Source organism: Macaca thibetana, chromosome 13 (genome assembly GCF_024542745.1).
Source record: "Macaca thibetana thibetana isolate TM-01 chromosome 13, ASM2454274v1, whole genome shotgun sequence".
Classification (NCBI taxonomy): Eukaryota; Metazoa; Chordata; class Mammalia; order Primates; family Cercopithecidae; genus Macaca; species Macaca thibetana.
In genome coordinates, this window is record NC_065590.1 from 9,940,606 (window position 1) to 9,961,328 (window position 20,723).

Consider the following 20,723-nt stretch of genomic DNA (forward strand, 5'->3'; position numbering starts at 1 on the left):
ATAGATGAATACCTTTATTCTTATGAGATATATGAAGGTACTTGAAGGTGAAGTACTGTTATGTCTGCACCTTTCAAATATTTCAACAAAAAAAGTATACATAAAATATATACAAAAGAGTAAGAGAAAGACAAATGTGGAAAAAATGTAGGCATCTGGTAAATCTGGGCAGAGAGTATTTGGGTGTTCACTAAAATATTCCTTTAGTAGAAAAGATAGAAAATCTGCATGGAAATTTTGAAAATGTTGAAAATTCACAATTTCCAGGTTGTGCCTCCAACCCCCAGGCTCCTACAGGCCTAGGAGGATCCTAGGAGCCTGCATTTGACAAGCCCAAGCTGATCTCCTGCTCAGGTCAGCCTGGGAATGCCACTGGTACTAGGTTGTTGGATTTTAGCCATCTGCTCTCCCCCAGGGTCCTCTGGCATCACAGTGATATCTAACTTGCTGCACATCCTCCAAGGCAGAGGCCAGCAATTGTGTCCCGAGTGAATTATGAGGGCAATTGCCAATCATGCAGGAGCTGATTATATTAAGGGCAAAACTGTACTGTAACCAAAGTCCCAACCTCAGAGAAGTTTGAAGCCTGTTACCATAAACACGAAACTAAGACACATAAAACACTCTTTCATATGGTTTTCAGGTTTTATCTCTTTTCTTGTTAAGCAACACCGGCAGGAAAGAAAGGTACCACAACTAAAACGTCACTACAACAAAATCCATGATACACCAAAAATTACATAAACGTAGATGTCACAACTCTAATTTCCTTTTTTTCTTTTTCTTTTGAGATGGAGTTTTGCTTTTGTTGCCCAGGCTGGAGTGCAACGACACCATCTTGGCCCACTGCAACTTCCGCCTCCAGGTTCACCAGATTTTCCTGCCTCAGCCTCCTGAGTAGCTGGGATTAAGGCGGCCGCCACCACGCCCAGCTAATTTTTTGTATTTTTAGTAGAGACAGGTTTCACCATGTTGGCCAGGCTGGTCTCAAACTCCTGACCTCAGGTGATCCACCTGCCTTGGCCTCCCAAAATGCTGGGATTACAGGCATGAGCCACCGCGCCCGGCCTCAACTCATTTTCAAAGGCTAAAGGTGAAAAGAGAATGGCTCCTAAACCCCACTAAAATATCAGAAAATGTCTTTTGTCTTTATTTTCTTTTCTTGAATATAGGCAATCTATTTTCCTGCCGGCCCCTCTCTCCATATCCCTCCTCCCTGATTTCTTTTTTGTTCTTGTTGTTTGAGGAATCAATCCACGTGGACAGGGAGACGGGGAGGGGAGAACAGGCACCAAAATTCTGCTGGATGGGAAAAAGAAGATGGGTGAATGTGGGGACATGGAGAGAACACGGACACGGGTGGACAGTGGAACGGCCCATTTATACCTAGACAGGGTCAAGAACTGGCCAGGCCTGGCGCATCTGCAATGGGTGTGGAGGCAGCAGAGACAGGAAGTCTGATTTTCAAAGATATCTAAGAAGCAGGACAACTTCCAGCTCCTGTCCCGCCCTGGGAGAAGACAGGTGGCTCCATCTCTGAAGAGGGTGGAATCAGGGTCTCTGACAGGAGAGGCCAGATCCCCCAGGGACAATCAGGTTACTGATTAGGCTGCAGCCCTCGCTCACTGGGCTCCAGGAGGCAGGCAGCCAAGCCTCCCCTTCCTGCAGGGACCAGGGAGAGTCTTGTGACAACAGCTCGGGAGGACCGACCCACAGCACTGAGATCAGAAGGCCCCAACAAGGAAAGGTTCAGCTCACAGCAGGCACTGCCCATCCCCGCCGAGTCCCCCACTATTAAACATGGGCAGGCCATCCGAGGAGAGCCTCACACAGAAACGGGAAGGCAGCCTAGAGGAAAGAGATCCTTCAGCAACGAGAAAAGAAAACAAAATTTTTAAAAATCAAGAGAATATACCGTGAACTGAAGACCATGTTTTAGTTTTTTAAAAAAAGTTGACAGAACAAAAAAGAACTCTTATACGTGAAAAAAGTATGGCAAAAATAAAATGTAAAAAAATCACTAGAAGAGTCCAAATACGAAAATAAGGAGGCTTCCCAAAAATGCAACAACCTTAAAATGGTAGAAAATAGAAAATAAGAGGATTGGTCTGGCAATCATTTATCAGAATAGTAGTAGTTCCAGAAAGAGAGAAAACAGAAAATGGGAGGGGAGAAAATCACCACAGAATAATTCAAGAAAATTCCCAGAACTAAAGAATAAGTGTTTCCGGATTGCCAGGGCACAAAAATGCCCAACATGCTGGATAAAATATACCAAGGCACTGTGTATCTCAGAACACCACGGATGTATCAGTCAGGGCAGGCATTGTTAAGCTGCAGCAATGAGCAGCCCGAAAGCCCTCAGAGGCCTGAAACAACAAAGATTTATTCTTCAAGTTTATTTCAATCGAACAGGGTCACAGCATGGGTAGGAGGGGGTTCTGCAAGCTGAGTATCATCACTGTCAAGCTGAGTTCAGAACCAAACTAAAGGGAGGGAAAACTCTGGCAGCAACTTACACTCGCAGCTAAGTGCAGGCCCAGAAGTGGAAGTAGCACTTCCGCTCAGCTCCCGGCCAGGCCACTGGCACAGCAACCATGTGAGGCCATCAAGCTCAGGGAGTAAGGAAGGGAGGGCAATCCTACCAAGAGCCTGGGGGGCAGGGGGCTGGACATGTGTGGTGAACACTGATGACCAGGGATGAAAGGAAGACGCTACAATCTTCAGAAAGAGAAGGACTGGCTTGAAACTCTTCAACAATACTGGAGGCCAAAAAGGATTGGATTGATGCTTCAAAAATTCGAAAAGAAATTTTTTTGTATAATTCTATATTATCAATCTATCAGACATGAAGGCAGAAAACATACTAATGGGTACAGTCTCAAAATTCACCTCCCATCACATCCAAACCAGGGAGTGAAACAAAGGGGAGTCAGGAAGAGGAAGTCAGGAGACAGAAGCCCTGCGGCGGGCAGGTCCAGGCTGATGTGGGTGCAGGTGGTGAGGCTGGCAGCTGATCCCCAGATGCACACACAAGTTTCAGTAGAAGGCTCCGGGGCCCTTCTTCAGGAAGGGGTGCTGACAGAGGGGCATCCTGATGCCCGTGAACATCGTGGGGGAAGACGCGACAACTGGCAAAGAGTTTGCAGTGGGATCTGTCATACTACATAGAAAGCAAGCAAATTAGAACACCGGCCAATTATTCACTGGAGAAAACAAAAAGGTACGACATGACTCACTAGAACAGCATTTACATAGTCACGCTTGTAAACACTGCATGTTGATCTCCGTGAGATTATACCACATCTATACAGGAGGGTAGAGAGCATGCACGGGGGCAAAGAGAAGAAAAAAATCATCTCCCAAAGAACAAAGTCACTAGGTAATATCTACAACTGAAAAATCAGGAAGCCAGGTGATTCAATGGCACAAAGATAAATACCAAAATAATCAGCTAAAAGAAATGAAGTGCCTAGGGGCTGGGTGCGGTGGCTCAAGCCTGCGAGAGGCCAAGGCCAGCGGATCACCTGAGGTCAGGAGTTTGAGACCATCCTGACCAACCTGGAGAAACCGTCTCTACTAAAAATACAAAATTAACCAGGCATGGTGGCGCATGCCTGTAATTCCAGATACTCAGGAGGCTGAGGCCGGAGAATCACTTGAACCCGGGAGGCCAAGGTTGCAGTGAGCCGAAATCACACCATTGCAACCCAGCCTGGGCAGCAAAAGCAAAACTCTGTATCAAAAAAAAAAAGGAGTAAAGTGCCTATTTCTGGGGAGAGGGAAATGGTGGCAGGGGATACTGTTTGGCCCCGCAGAGGCTACTTAACTTTTTATACTATATGCATGTCAAAAAAATAATACATTAAAGGTTATTCAAGCTGAGTCTGCCCAGGAGATACCTAGTAGGTTGGCCTGATTTTTGATTCAGTACAAAGGGTAGAAACTGAGTTCTTTCAATGAGCCATGAGCACTGCTATAAATGCTACAAGGGCTGAAACGCATAAGACACAATCCCTGTCCTCAGAATCGGGATTTCATTGAGGAAGAAGCCAAAATATGAACGGGAAAGAACTCAAGTACAACGCAAGTCAGCAGGTGGTCAACCCCAAGACATGAAGAAGAGTTATGTGGTATCAAGGAGGAGACTTAGGGCCAGAGTAAGTAGCAAAGGCTTTGGGAAAGATGTAAGGAGCAGAAGGAGAAAGGCTAACAGAACTTGAGCTCTGTTCCCGAAACCGGGAGGGCATTTCTGCAACGGAGACTGGCTAACAGTGAGGGTGTATATAATTGGGAAGTATGGACAGTTTTTTCAAACAGTGGTGAGAGTTTACTTGTAACAGGGAGGACAAGATTATTAATTAGGTAAAGCAGAGATTAGAAAACACAGACATTACAGTTGAGGGACTACATTTTCAGCGTCCTTGGGTGTTATCAATCACAAGCCCTGTAACATATTTCCCTGCAGAGTGGCTCAGACTTAGCATACCTGCTCCTTATTAACACTGCCTCCACCCTGTTTTAAACCCCTCATAGCTAAAATCACCCATGTCGTGGGCTGCACCCCAGGCCTGCCTGCCTGCTCTCGCCTCTGTCTGCCTGGGCAGCCTCATGGCTGTAATTTTGTTTTCACACTCCAACAATACCATCCTTCTTTGCATTCCTAGAATACTGCCTGCTCTTGGCTGCCGCAGGACCTCTGCACACACTGCTCCTCCTAGAACTCGCTCTCTCCTGTGACCTCCCTGTTAACTCCTACATAAGCCTTCCATTCTCAGCTCACTTTTTGATTCCTCAAGAAAACAAACATACCTGATTGCTTTCACTCAGGAGTTCCTGCCACAGTTCTCATTCATTCCTTTCCCTCACACCAGTTTGTAATTTAACCTTCATTTCCAATTCATGCCCACCTCACCATCTCGGCCAGTGGGTCTCAAAGTGGGGTCAGGCCGCAGCAACAGCATACAGAACAACCTATTAGTGATGCAGATTCTCAGGCCACATCCCAGACCAACTGAATCAGAATCTTGAGGAGGGAGACAAGCAGTCTGTGTTTTTAAAAAACCCCCTAGTGATTCTGATGCATGCTTAAGTCTGAGAACCAATGTGCCTGACTGTGGTATACGGTCTGTACCATCACAGCACAGACCAGGCGCTTTAGCACCCCATGGTGTCTCCTGGTGCCAAGTTCAGCAACAACAGTAAGGACTTGGTAAGATTTCCTGGTTAGATGAACAACAGGTTAAAAAAAACTTTCCGGCCAGGCACGGCGGCTCACGCCTGTAATCCCACCACTTTGGGAGGCCGAGGCGGGCAGATCACGAGGTCAGGAGATCGAGACCATCCTGGCTAACATGGTGAAATCCCGTCTCTACTAAAAATACAAAACATTAGCCGAGTGTGGTGGCAGGCGCCTGTAGTCCCAGCTACTCGGGAGGCTGAGGCAGGAGAACTGTGTGAACCCGGGAGGTGGAGCTTGCAGTGAGCCAGGATCACCCTACTGCACTCCAGCCTGGGCAACAGAGCGAGACTCCGTCTCAAAAAAAAAAAAAAAAATCCATGACTCCATAACTCCCCTAGTTTATTAATTCTAAACCCTTGCGGCAACTTTAGAATACCCCCAAAATAAAATGGAAACTGCTGTCGGAAGACCTGGGTTCTAGCTCCTGCTCCTAGACCTTTCTGGGTTCAAATGTTGGCCTTCCTTCTCTTGCTATCTGTGTGATCATCCGTAAATTTCCTAATCTGTCTTGGCCTTAACTTCCTCACCTCTAAAATAGGAATCATTATAGCACCGATTTCCCAGGGTTGCTGAATGATTCAGACAATGGCACTAAGAATCAAGACTCACATACACAGTTAAGCACTCAACAAATGAAGGTAGTATTATTGCCATAATAAATAGTTATTCAACTTTAAATGGTCTTTCCTCTTGGGTCTCAGCTTTCTTACTCAAGATTGCCACACACACTTCAGACTAGTTCTTCCTCCCTTGCAAAACTATTCACATCTAACACCCATCCGAGGCCTGAAACCTGCCCTAGCAACCCGGAGTCCTGCTGGGGTTTTCCAGCTCCACCTCCTGAACAGCTGGGCTCTAGCAGGCAGGCTGTATCTACTCATACTTGCCTTCTTAGAGCCAACTGAAGTCACTTCAGACAAGTGATTCCCCACTAACCTCGGGAATTAGATCTTGATAACTCAACAGGTTAGCAGGTGATTTCATTTCAGTGTGTCTTGGTGGCTAGCATTCAAACGCAGCTCACACTGGGAGCTATTTCCAGTCCAATTTCAGTACTTGGTGACGTATTAACAACAGCAATTAAAACATATGCCCAACGAATAGATCTTAAAAAGGACGGTTTCTGACTTCCCTAATAAGCAGAGGGCCCACCAGCTGCCTGCGAAGTGCCCCTCCTGCCCCGTCTCCAGGCAGCACGCTGTGAGTGATGACAGAAACTAGACCCGCGCACGGCGAAGCTGCAGGCACGCCCCGCCCGGCCACCGAACTGCCTGCCCGCTGGGCCCGGCCGCCCAGCCCCGGGGGAAAACCTAGAATGGGGGTGCCCGTGCGCCCCGACACCTGGCCACGGCAGCGGCCCGGGGGGCCGCCCACACTTGGCCCCCCAAGAGTTAAACTCTGAGTAATTTTCCTGAGGAGCAAACAGTCGGAGCGGGGGCTCTGCCAACGGCCACAGTATTTTTATCCGACTTAACCAACACCGCGGCGCGACCGCGGGTGTCCCCAAGGGTATCCCCACGCGGCACGCTCCGGAGTCGCCGGCCGGGATTCTCGCCGGCTCCCAGCGCGACGTGGACGACAGCGCCGCCGCCGAGTTCCCCGGACAGGAGGCAGGGACCCGGGGCCGCCCGAGGACGGCTAAGGGCCCCTCCGTCCGGGGTCCGCGCCCGGGCCTAAGCTGTCGGGGGTGTGCGCCCAAGTTGGCCCGCTTTGCTGCAAGAGTGGAAAGGGGTGGGAGCAGAAAGCGCCGGTCCCGCCCGGGGCGGGCAGCAACGCGGGGCTGCAGGGCCGCCTCGGGGCTCCGCACCACCGCCGCCCGGCCCACCGCGGAGCCGGGGAATGAATGGGGCTCCCCACCTAGCCGCGGGCGCGCACTCACAGGCGACGTAGGCCAGCAAGGCGATGCCCAGCAGCAGCTTCATCCTCCTGCGGTTGACGGCAGACACGAGGCGCAGCAGCGCCTTGCTCACCATCCCCGGGAGCCGCGCGGGTCCAGGGCCCTGCCGCGCTGGGGCCCGCCTGCTGCACAATGCGCGGCGGCGGCGGCGGCGGCGGCGGCAGCGGCCCCGAGAGCCCCGCCCCCTGCCGCCGCGAGACCCCGCCCCCGCGCGCTGGGCTTCCTGCCGGCGGGATTAGCGCGCACGCGCGCCTCCACCCCCTTCCTCCGGCTCCGCCCCCGCCCCTCCGGCTTCTCTCCCCGCAGGCGCAGTTGCCGCCTTTCTTGTCCTGGTTTTCGAAGAATGTGGCCTGGAGGGCTGGTGGGCGGTGCGGCGCGGCGCGGCGCAGCGCGGCGCATGCGCGTTCCGGTCTGTTTTCTCCGAGCTGTAGCGCGCGGGCGCCAGCCGGGAAGTGCTGCTACGTTTGTTTCGCTGAGGTGCGTCCCCAACCCAAGGGCACGACCGCGGTGGCCAGTTTCCGAGCCCCGCCCGGCTGGGGGCACGCGGTGGGCGTCCCGGTGTTGCGGTGAAACGAAACTTATTTGCTAAACTTGGCCGAGCTTTTGAAGTTGTTGAATGCCTGCCTCAGAAAGTTGCCTCGTTCTCTGGGCTGTTTAGTTGGGTTTTTTTTAGTTAGAATATCGGCAGCGAAAATGATAAATCCCCCAAACCTTGCCGAAGTAAAAACTGGCTGCGTCTTTTTTTTCCTTGGCTATGATCAGCTGGGGTGCTTTTCTTTTAAAAATAAAGAGTTTTTTTATTATTATTTTTAAAGGCAGTGCTAAGTATATTAATTTAGGATAGACGAGGAAAAGATGAAATTGCACTGTCTCTGCCTAGAGAAAAACCATGAACACGTTGTCATATGTGTTTCATTCAGTCTTTTTGTTGATCTGTTTTATAAGTGCTGTACTGATTGCATAGGAGGTACCTGTGTTTAGAAAGCATTTATTGAATGATTACAAGCAAGGAGATGTATCAGAAGATCCACAATCAGAATCTTGTCTTTGGATCTGCTGAGAGCTGGTCCCATGGAGGAAAAAAAGACAAGTACACACAGATGTGTGTGATGCTACATCAAGAGAGATCCCAGATTTGGGATCTGCAGGCTTCAAGAGCTCATCTTCAGCTATACGGAGCAACTGGAGTCAGCAGCAGCTCTAGTTCTTGGAACCTCAGGCCATTTTGCTCAACTCAATAGAACACCCTCCTTTAGATTTATTAGAAACCTCCAAGAAAAAGAAATATGGCAGCTGGTACTAAAGCAGCAGCTTTATGTTACATCTTTCAAACTATATAGTGCAAATGCCATGATTCTGATAAAATCTCCATCCTACCGTGCCCCTAAACGTATTGAGAATCCCTGACTAGGAGGAAACAGGCTGAGCGGTTTGCTGAGGCTGATCGCCCCTGCTGTGCATGCTGTCCATAGATGGAATGGACTTCTTTTGAGAAGCCCAGCTCCCTGACTCAGACTGTCCGAGGAGGCTGCCAAGTGACAAAACACCTGGCATGGGAGACTGAGCCCTGGGTTTCCAGAGGGGCCAGGCCCCCAGAGCACACCGGTTTGGAACAAATCGATTTTGTCTGTAAGTCTGCATTTCCTCGTGGCTGACTTTTTGGGTTTGCCTTAGATCTATGGTTTTTGAAAAGAGAAGTAATTAGAGCAAGTGGAGCTCTAGGCCTTTCCCATTCCATGACTCCGTGGTTTTTAGATTAAAGATGAGCAGAAATGGAAGAAAAGAACAGTTCATTAGCACTTGACCTATGGGCAAAATCAGACTGAAGCTTCTAGGCATATTTCAAGCATTTTAGGTTTTAGGTAAGGTTTAGTTGATAGGTATCCTATTAGATGAAAAAGGTAAGAAATTATGGGGTATTTGCCATTTCTGTACTAAACTCCTTAAGCCCAGCATTCCCTGTTAGCATTTTTTTCTGCTGCTGGACGCTAGTGCCAACTTCTGCCCCGTGGGATTAAGTATATTGAAATACCATTAGCAGCTGCAGTTGAAATAGCTGCTGCTGTCATTATTGCCACCCAGAAGGCGGTTGGTATTCCAGGACACTGGTGTCCAGCTCAGCCGCAGCCAGAATTAAAGAGTAAGCAATAGTAAGTGTGCACCCAGTGGAGGTAAGACGGCCTGAGGGAGGGGGATGCTGGAGAGGCCCTGTAAGCTCTGGGGATCTTGGGCGTAAGTAGCACCATTTCCCTGTGCTGCTTGCCTCCCTTGTCTCTTCCCAACCCATCCCCACTTCCCCAGTGGGTTCTGGGCTCATCCCTCCCTGCCCCCTCCCCTCGCTGTCAACCCTCTCATATTTCCAGTGGATAGATTAACAACAATATTTCTGAGCGATTGCATAGTTCTGAACAATTACAAGTTACAAGGTAGTGTTTTTGATACTTAGGGTAATTAAAAAATGAATTGTAATATGGCTTCTAGAGTGTACAAAGCCTGAGGAGTGGAGAAAATTAACATTTATTAAACCTCTGCAATGTGCCAGGGACTGTTATGCAATGCACTTGCATTGTTATCTCATTGATATGGTTTGGCTCTATGTCCCCACCCAAATCTCATCTCAAATTGTAATCCCCACATGTCAAGGGAAGGACCTAGTGAGAGGTGATTGGATCATGGAGGTGATTTTCCCTATGCTGTTCTTGTGATAGGGAGTTCTCATGAGAGCTGATGGCTTTTTTTTTTTTTTTTTTGAGACGGAATCTCACTCTGTTGCCCAGGCTGGAGGGCAATATCACAGTCTCAGCTCACTGCAACCTCCGCCTCCTGGGTTCAAGTGATTCTCCTGCCTCAGTCTCCCGAGTAACTGGGATTACAGGCACCCGCCACCATGCCCAGCTAATTTTTGTATTTTTAGTAGAGATGGAGTTTCACCATGTTGGTCAGGCTGGTCTTGAACTCCTGACCTCAGGTGATCCACCCACCTCGGCCTCCCAAAGTGCTGGGATTACAGGCGTGAGCCACCACACCCTGCCGGTTTTAAAAGTATTTGGAAGTTTCCCCTTCACGGCATTTCTCTCCTCTCCCCTCCGCCAAGTGAAGAAGGTCCTTGTTTCCTCTTCACCTTCTGCCATGATTGTAAGTTTCCTAAGTCCTCTGCAGCCATGCGGAACTGTGAGTTCATTAAACCTCTTTCGTTTATTAGTTAGCTAGGCTCCATCAGTGCTTTATAGCAGTGTGAAAACTACTAATACACTCGTTTAATTCTTGTAACACCCCTGTGGGGCAGGGTTGCCATTGTTGCTGCTCTTTGAAAAAACAACTTTTTAAAATTAATTTTTAAATCAACAAAAATTGTATAGATTTATGATGTGTGGTATGATGTTTTTAATAAATGTATAGATGGTGGAAGAGCTAAAACTAATTTGCTTCCACCTTTTCGGTATTGTGAATAATGCTGCTCTGAACACAGGTGTACAAATATCTCTTTAAGACCCCACCATAGATTCTTTTGGGTACATACCCAGAAGTGGCATTGCTGGATTATAAGGTAGTTGCATGTTTAATTTTTTCAGGAACCTCTATACTGTCTTCCTTAATGGCTCTACTGATTTACATTGCTGCTGTCATTAATAGATGAGGCAACCGAGGCTCTGAATATTTGATGAGTGTCCCAACACTTGGTAAGTGGCAGGGTTACCAGCTGCTTGGCTTGGCAAGCAACAGGGTTGTCAGTCACAGAGCTGGGAGTATAGGGCTGGAATTTTAAGCCATGAATTTCCCTATGTGAGGATGCTTTTCTGAAGTTGAGTGCAGACTTGCAAAGAAATGACTATCACGCATGGCAAAATGTGGTGAGAGCTCACTGGGTCGCGGGGTCGCATGAATGGCTAAGGAATTTCACAACAGGGAGGTATGCTTCCAGGTCATGGACTGTGGTTTGCCATGCCAGGACCAGCTGACGGGCTCACAAGAGCTGACAGTTAGCAACTGTTCCTCTGGGATTATTTGCACCCTGGAAATATGCAGTTGCTACATACCAAGGATTCTTTTTTTTTTTTTTTTTTTTTTAACTAGCATACTTCTGCTTGCAGATGAGAACAGTGAGAGAGAGAAAGCTTTGCAGAGCAGGACCTATGTGGGCTGAATTTGAAAAGATGTAATATAGGATTTGGACTCATACATCTTGGGGAGGGGCATCCCTCAGGAAATAGCAAAGGCAAAGATGCTGAGGAGGGAAAGGTTTCCATAGGAAATAGTGGGGATCTCTGGTGGGAGGAGCAGAGAACAGGAAGCGATGGTATATTGGCCAGGCGCAGTAATCGCAGCACTTTGGGAGGCTGAGGCAGGTGGATCATCTGAGGTCAGGAGTTTGAGACCAGCCTGACCAACATGGTGAAACCCCATCTCTACTGAAAATTCAAAAATTAGCTGGGCATGGTGGAGGGCACCTGTAATCCCAGCTACTCAGGAGACTGAGGTAGGAGAATCACTTGAATCCAGGAGGCAGAGGTTGCAGTGAGCTGAGATCGCACCACTGCACTCCAGCGTCGTTGATAGAGTGAGACTCCATTGTGAAAAGAAGAAAAAAAAAAAAGAAGAGGAAGTGGGCTGGGCGCGGTGGCTCACGCCTGTAATCCCAGCACTTTGGGAGGCCGAGGTGGGCGGATCACAAGGTCAGGAGATCGAGACCACGGTGAAACCCCGTCTCTACTAAAAATACAAAAAATTAGCCGGGCGCGGTGGTGGGCGCCTGTAGTCCCAGCTACTCAGGAGGCTGAGGCAGGAGAATGGCGTAAACCCAGGAGGCGGAGCTTGCAGTGAGCCGAGATCGCGCCACTGCACTCCAGCCTGGGCGACAGACCGAGACTCCGTCTCAAAAAACAAAAAACAAAAAACAAAAAAAAAAAGAAGAAGAGGAAGTGAAGGTATAAGTAATGTTCGAAAGAAAGGCCATGAGGATTAGTAGAAACAAGGCATCAATCACACCCTCATCAAGGGTTATTTTCTTTCCTGGCTACTCAGTAGCAGTGTCAGCCTCCATCTTCATCTTTGCACTCTGCTCTGAACACTGCTGGGCCTAGTGTGTGCTCACTGCATCTTCCAGGCTTCCCATTATGCCCTGCCAAGAGAGGGCCCTGGAGGAAGATGAATGGGCAGAGGAGAGATGTTTCTGTGTCAGCTCTTCTAGCGTGGCCATGGCTAGTGGCTGCTGGCACTTGCTGCAGTGAGGGCGGGGTGATTCTGGACTCAGCAGCCCCAGGGAGGCTACATCTTTTCAGAAGTTGACCCCTGTCATCAAGCCCCCTCTTCTCAGCTGATCTGGAGCTGACAGCTTCTGATCTCTGGGCATCGCTTCTTTCATTTTTCCTTCTTCAGAATCTCTCTTCTGCCTTTGGTGCTTCTTAACCCTGCCAACATCTTTGGAATCAAACCCCTGTATTAAATTTCTTCTGTTTGAAATACTTACAGTAGTTTTCCTGACTAGATCTCAATTGATCCTCCTCTGATGAAGGTGAGAAACACGGCTTGGTCTCAGACCTCCTCCTGAGGTGCCTGCCATGAAGCTGCTCCTCCCCGCCATGCCAGCTGTGCCATGGCCACATAAGTTTTCCTGTTGGTAATGACCACCCTGCCTGTATTGGAGTCCCTTTCTGGAGCATATGTCTCCCTTTCCTAGGGTCTCAGGAGAAGGATAGATGCAAGCCTTGTTGCCCTGTTGCTTTATTTGCCACCATACCATCATCCCAGGATGCATGAGCACACTAGATCTTACTGGTTTAGGCAGACAGATGGGTTTAATATCACAGCATCATAAATAACTTGAAATTGCTTATCTAACATTTCAATTTTTGAGTCTTTTTTTAAAATATACTTTATTTTTTAGAACAGCTTTAGATTATGGAAAAATTGAGAAGATGGTGCAGAGAGTTCCCACATACCCCACACCTTTTTTCCCCTATTATTAATATCTTGCATCTGTATTGGGATTTTTATCACAAGGGTTCACACTATCACCATGATTTGTGACTGCTGATGTGGACCTTGATCAGGTCAAGGTCAACAGAGGTAGTATTTATCAAGTTTCTCCACTGGAAAGTTACTCTTTTATTTTTTAACCCCTTTCCATACTCTTTGGAAGGAAGTCACTCTATGCAGCCCACACTCAGGGAGTGGGGCATCATGCTTTCCTTCCTTGAGGGTAGAGAATCTGCATAAATTCTTTGGAATTCTACTGCACAGGAGTTTGTCTCTTCTCTCCTTTTGTTAATTTATTCAATCATTTATTTGTATCTGTATAGACTCATGGATATTTATTTTATGCTTGGAGTTATAATACAGTACTACTTTATTAATTTTATCATTCAAATTCTGCCAGTGTCTGTTATAGGGAGCTCTTTTTGTTGGCTTCTGTGCCCCCTTGACATACTCCCATCATTGTGGAGTGTCTAGGTTTTTGTTTTTGTCTTAGCATTTTCTTACTTCCTGGCACTCCCAAGAAACTCCAGACTCATCTTGTATATTTCCTGCCCCAGTCCTAGAATCAGCCATTTCTCCAAGAATCCCTGTTTTCTTTCATTGGAGAACAGTATTGGAAACCAAGATTTGGGTACTAGGAGTGCTAGTGCTACTGGAGTGTTGTTGCTTCTAGGTGTTCTTAGCTCATAGAGCAAAGAAATGTGTGTATGTGCACTAACCTTTGTATATACACATAGCAATAAATGTTTCTACAGGTAACACTCTGTATCTATAAAGAGGAGTTCCTACTGAGGTCTCCAACTCTAATACATTGCCACATGGATCGTTTTAGGATCATCTACCTAAACCTGGCTCCCACCATCTGCCATCCATTTACTAAATTATTCGATTCCAGTACACATGTATAGCAGTGTCACTTGTTTCTTTGACCACTTTACCACTGGGATGGCATCTGTGCAGATTTCTATCCTTTCCCTTCATACACACGCACGTGCGCGCACACATACACACACACACACACACACACACACCCCTTTCCTCTCCTCTGCTCTCCCTACAACCTTGCATCCCACCCCAACTCTGGAACTCCTGTTCATTCCTGTGCTGTGCAGTTTGTCTTCCCTCGTTTTGTCCATACCCATGAAGGACTTACCTTCCTCATCTATACCTGTTAACAGAAGTGTTTTCTAAGAAAATCCAGTTCCCTCCCTAAGATGTACCAAAGACCCTTAAAATATCTTCTTAAACCTGACCAGGACAAGAGTCTGGCCTTTTGTCTACAGACAGTGGGGTGTGACTGTCTGTCTCAAGCAGTAGCTCCCATCATCCAGGTGGGTTTTCCAGCAGCATAGGCTGGAGTGGGAGCGGTCTCAGGAGAAGCTCGTGCATAGAAGACTGCTGCAAAAATTCAGGTGGTCAGGAGCAAGAAAAGCTAGTAGTCGTGGTGGAAAGGGCATAGAAATAACTTTGAGAGTTATTTTGGAAGTTGAATGACAGATATTCTGGTTGATTGTATAGATCAACAGGGAGAAAGAGTAATCAAATGAGACTCTCATGTCATATGCTGGGTGACAGGTCCTCCTGCGGTATTAGTGAAGACTGAAGGTATTTTTTTTCCTCCCAGGTGTTTGTATTTTAATGATTCTCCTGGACTAGAATTCAAAGTTGACAAATAGGTTTTATATGCATGCCCACTCCAGTAGAAATGTGGGTTGCCTGAAGCTCTGGATTAGGAAGGACATCCAGACACAAAAGCAAAGTGCTGTGATATTGGTAATGCCTGTGTGGTTGAGATAGGTGGGACAGACACTGGAGGGAACCTATGACTCATGGTTTTCATGGTTATATCAGCAAGTTCCCTCCAGTTCAATAATTTCATCATGAATCTTATGTACTAAAACTGCCAATGGAGGAGGTAGTTTTGAACAAAAGCCTCCATATTATATCATTGTAGGCAATTCCTTCCTTGTCTAGTCTAAAGCTGGTCTTGTATTCTAGACTAAAATAACCAATGAGCTGGGTGAGAGCCCCGTAACAATGAGTTCCTAAAAACTGACCTAGGGTTTTGCTCAAACCACTATATGATAAGGCAATAGTGAATTAATCAGCTAATTGTGAATTAGGTATCAGCCACTACTAAGTCATACTTTTCAGACCTTATGATGTCTTAAGGTATGCAACCATGGGATCTTGAAAGGCAGAGCTGCTGCTAGGCCATGATATTTTGATAGGGAGCAGGAAAAGGCTCCCTTTCCTCAATGCACCTTCTTTACTTCTTTCTGGAAATTGTTATGATATAGATCTGTATATATACACATGTATATATGTGTGTGCATATATTTTATATATATGTGTGTGTGTATATATATATTTCTGTGATATTGTGCCTTCGGTCAGTGCACAACCTGCACAACTATACATGGCATATGTAGTCAGCAATGAAGGTAGGATGTAGTGATGCAATGAGAAGGTAGGAGAAAAGATAGAAATGGCTTCCGTATATGCATCTGGGGCTATGGAGTTACAGCAGTTAGATTTAGGGTTTCTGGTGCACAACCAATTCTAACTTAACCAATGCTAACTTAAAATTCTAACAAGCAGCCGGTACATGAGAAAAACTGACATGAAATAGTCCTCTTCTTCATGTCCTCCACCTCCACTTCACTGTCTGGTCCTACAGTCAAGGACAGTATCAGGGAAGGTGGAATGTGCCCAAATTGAGTCAAAAAGCAGAGGAGGTAATCAACCATGAAAGCACCCTGAGACTGTAAAGTAATAAAACTCGTAAAATAGATGTGAAGACAATTCCACTGACATTAAAAGAAGGGGATCATTCTGAAGGACAACATTCATGTAGACATATGTGCAAAAGTCAGTTCCTTTACTATCATACTTCATATGCAGCCTTATAATTGCTTTTAAATTAACAATATAAGGGAAAAGCAGAGCTCTTGTGATGGTAGCAGATTTCCATCATAAGGTAATGTGTAGGTGTCAAGGCTGAGATGGGAAAATTTTTATATGTTAATAGGACAAAACTAAAGCATTTTAGCAGAAAAGAACATACAGTGGGGAGGGAGAAAGGACAGAAGATGCAGTTTAAGTGGATGTCAATTTGTTCATTTTAAAGTCAGATAAGCCTAGTTTAACATACAAGTTCAAGGAGACAAGAAACACTGATAAAATAGCAGGTCAAAAAGCCAAAGGCCTTTTTCCCTTCACAAGCCAGAAGAAGCTAGTCCCCAATGCTGAATTTGCTAGAGGGAAATTTGCTCTGGGAAAAAAAAAAAAAAATTTCAAAAGAGATATCCCTCGGTGAATTTCTAAATAAAATAAAGTAACATTACTCAAGTGTCCTTCAATAGTTGAATGGATAAACAAAATGTAGTATAAACATACAATGAAATATTATTTGGCCTTAAACTTATGGCACATAGTACAATTGGATGAGCCGTGAAGACATTATACTAAGTGAAATAAGCCAGTCACCAAAGGGCAAATATTGTGTGAGTCTACTTATATGAGGTACCTGGAGTTGTCAAATTCAGAGCAACAGAAAGTAGAATGGTGGCTGTCAGGGGGTGGGGAGAGGGGGAAATAGAGAGCTGTTGTTTAATGGGCATGACGTTTCAATTTGGGAAAAGGACAGGTCACAGATCCTGTTGTAACTTGCATTTCTTTTTCCTGGGTACATCCTCAGTCTGGGCAAAATAAACCTCTAATCAATGAAGATCTGTCTCAGGCACTTTTTGGTTTACAGTAAAAATGGAGAGACGTGGGAGCTGATGTTTGGGGTATGGAGTAGAACCTGGGCATGGGGTATGGTAGGGACTGTGTGTACAGACTGAAAAGACAAGGCTGTGATAACAAGGAAAAGCCTCTCCTGGCTGGTCAGACAGGAGACATATCCCGGTAAAACCTCTCTCAAGACAAACATATGTAGAAATTTGAGACAGAGATGGGCAGAGCTTGGTTTAAATTCTAGCTCTGTCATTTTGTAGCATGTGACTTGGTCACATTCATAAAGCTTTTAGAACTTAACTTCACATCACTTGTTATATGGACAGCTTACCCATACGTAGCACAAATATTGTGAGGATTAAATAAGCAAATGCAAGGAAGTGATTCACAGAGTCTCAGCTGATGCTATGGGAATTCTTTTCTGTTTTGGGGACCTCACTCAAGGAGTTGTCTTCCTACCCTGTTCATGACTCATTATCACTATCTGTCCATGCAATACATCCAATTATTCACATTGTTCTAGAAAGTAGTCTACTATTGACAAATGCTTTCAAGTACATAAATTATGAAATGCTGAGATGTTCCTGCCAATGCCAATTACTAAGGCAGAACTCCAACTACCATTTCACTAAGATTTCTAAAGGAGTCAAATGTCCCTCAAAACTAAGCTCCTTCCTCCTGTATTCTAGGAGCTCCACTGCCGTAGGGTGATTGTGAGACACAGCAGTAGCATTAGAAAGGGCTCACTCCCGCTTCTTTTTGGTAAAAGGGGTTTTGTTGCTAAACTAACATAGTGAGCCACTGATCCCTGCAACAGGGGATGAGGCTTTGAACTATTATGTCCACTGTTTAACAGATTCCAAAGGTGCTTGGCTGCACATTCAGGCCCTGCGGCATGGAGCTAGGATTGAGGCTCTGGTGCTGCCTGAACCCACACGTTGCGGAGTCAAGATGATTGAGGGCAAGTGCAAGAGGGTGGGGGCAGGGGACAGCGTGGGGCAGGATGGAGAGGAAGGGGGTAGGGCGGGACAGGACAGGGAGGGTCAGGGCCGGGCACAGCAGGGAGATTGTCGCTCTGCAGGGCTGGGTGAGTGTTACGGAAAGATGCTAATGCACCTAACCAAGAAGTATTAAGTCACAAAGTTTTGTTCTTGGTTGTGCAAACAAGAATCACCATGTGGCATGAGTCAGGTCCTCCTAGGATTTGCCATCAGGGAGGGAATTACATGATATCCCTGAATACCAGGTCTAAGCAAAGCATAAAACACTATAATTGTCCTCTTATTTTTCTATAAAGTGAGGATTTTCGTATGTTCCTTATGAGCTGCTCCAGCCAAAACTTTCTTCCTTTTTACCTGGGAAAAAAGGTAACCCAGATCACCCTGCAGGCGTATGTGAGTTAGACCTGGTGGCACTCACTCCCAGATGAAGGCTTGGAGATCCATAACGGGGTGAATAAGACCAAGGTCTCATGGCTTCTTCATCCTTCTTCAGCTTTGTCTGCTTAGTTTTCAGACTATCCTGAGGGAGAATGTGAAGGAAGACAGGTGGTGGCCGAGTTCCTGACAAGGAACACACGGGTGCGTGGGGAATTGTTCTTTCTCCTGAGTTGATTATCTTTTGCCAGCAGATGAGCACATGTCTCCTCTCGGCCCGGATCTTCTATTAGTAAGTATGTCCGAGAAGTATTCATGGAAGTTCTGTTTCTCCAGAACCCTGGAATGCTCATGGCAGGTCAGGAACTGATCATGACATCATGTCCTTCCCAACATGTGCACCAATTTTTTCACTCTCCATTGAGGATATCCTTTCAGGGAACATAACTGAAGGGCTGTCCTTTTCTCATCCATCCAATGCCGTGTTGGGGAAATGACTCACTCAATCAACCATGTCAGAGGCTGCAGGGGTCTTAGGTGTGTGGTGACCACAGGTGACAGGGATGTGTGACGGCAGGTGCTGAAGGTCAGGTATGGAGGCAGGTGATTCATCAGGTGCTGAGTCCGTCAGGCCAGGCGGCTTCCACATACGCTACTTTGTCTCTATCCTCATCTGTTTTCTTTCACAGCACTTACAACTGCCTCAACATTGTTTGTTTACTTAAATCTAGTTTATCAACCCCTAGAACATGTCTTCCTGACCACAGCTTTTTGTCTTTATTACTACTCCATCTCCAACATTGAGAACAGTGCTGGGAACTCAATGACTATTTTTTTGAATAAATAAATGGATTAAATTTTTACTAAGTGACAATACTGTTTTAAGCACTAAGCTAGGGTTTGAGACCACAGTAATAAAAATAATAGCCATTTTTCTTTTCCAAATAGAACCTAGATTGTTTCAATGGATCTTAATTTTATTGGATTAATTATGATAATAAATTCCACAACCCACTGTGGAAACATTTAAATCTTCACTGCTTCTGAGACTGTCTGGGGCTTGGTGTCAGGGGTTCTCCTTCCTACTCCAGGGAAGGGCCCTCAATGTCCTTGGTGTTCAAGGTGCTCTTCCCCGGGTGCCCTTCCATGTTCGCCTTGTCTTGTTGGGAGCCTGCCCTAGATCTGAAGATCATACACAGTTCTCACACAGAATTCAAAATCCATGCAACTTTCCCCACAGAGCATCAGCTCTGCAAATCATTCATGATTTCCCAGCTGAAGCAAGGAGCAGTGCTGTGGAGGGAAGGAAGGATTTCCCCAGAGCCCAAATCCAGGTAAGCAGACAGATAGGCTCAGTACAGGAGGTGCCTGGACGGTGAGGGACAGAACTTTGATAATTGCGAATGCAGATGACCTTGAGTGAATAATGTTTTTAGAAAACTATGAGAAGCCATTGGGAGAAAAATTCCATACATAATATTATTATTTCTCATATATATACCGGTTTCTTTCATGTCTATTCACGTCTTCATTAGAATTAAAGCTTCACATTGTGACCTTTGCCCTGGTCCCTTGCCTTTGATGATTTTCCTTTTCATGACCTCCCCAATGTCACATCTTTATTTTTTCTCTTCGTTCTCGAAAATACTTTAAAATTTTTAATTTCCCGAAATGTCTTCCTAGTCACTGGTATATTCCTCCATTTCACATGTCTCCCCTGTGTGAGAGCCAGTATTTGAAACCTACCCACGTGAGCCTTGTATCCTTTTCCCTGTGTTCATCCTCCTAATGCCAGTCTAGCAATCTAATTTTTTCAATTATTTTAGGCAGACAGGGTGGCCTTTAAAAACAAGAAATAGTGTCCATACACTTTCTCTGGAGGAAGGAGTCCCTCTACCTGCTTGTCAATGATAAGCTTCATGGGGGTGAACCCTGTTTCTCCAGATTAGAGACCTGGGGATGGGCTGAGTTAGGAACACAGCACAGTCACATGGCTTTAACTGGAGCTGGGAGTGTGTCCCTTCAGAGGGTTTTGGATATTTGAATTTAGGAAAGATATTAACCTGAGCTCAAAATTATAACCTGAATTCTTTAGGAATTCAGGACAATTGCATAGACATGGCTCATACCTCATCTCTGAAACATAATGAAGCCTTGAACATACATCAGATAGTTATACCATTGAGATGCTACAAAAGAGAAAATCTCTGTGCATGCAAGAGAGTCTGTTTGTAACTAACATAGATTTGCGTATAGTGACATGGAAGGGAATTTGACTGGAGACTATCACTAAACGATCACTCCAGAATCTATCTATAGATAAATTAATGAAAGTGTAAGGGTAATCAGTCCTTCAGCAGCCTTCCCAACAACAGAGAACTCACACTGGGGAGAAGTTCTTGAATACAGTGAGTGTGGGGAAATCTCCATCCCAGCTCCACATTTACTCAGCACGTGATAACCCACATGGAAAAACCCCACGCCTGCAATC

The 20,723-nt window shown here is 46.1% G+C and overlaps 1 protein-coding gene across 1 annotated transcript in view; it reads right to left on the minus strand.

The window, feature by feature from the left end:
* UXS1 (UDP-glucuronate decarboxylase 1) overlaps positions 1–7,332 on the minus strand; it is a 94,791-nt gene extending 87,459 nt beyond the window's left edge. Inside the window, exon 1 of the mRNA XM_050754205.1 lies at positions 7,122–7,332. Within this exon, the coding sequence (XP_050610162.1) occupies positions 7,122–7,215 (94 nt within the window). The 5' untranslated portion in view covers positions 7,216–7,332. The remainder of the gene's footprint in view (positions 1–7,121) is intronic.
* Between the last annotated feature and the right edge of the window lie 13,391 nt (positions 7,333–20,723).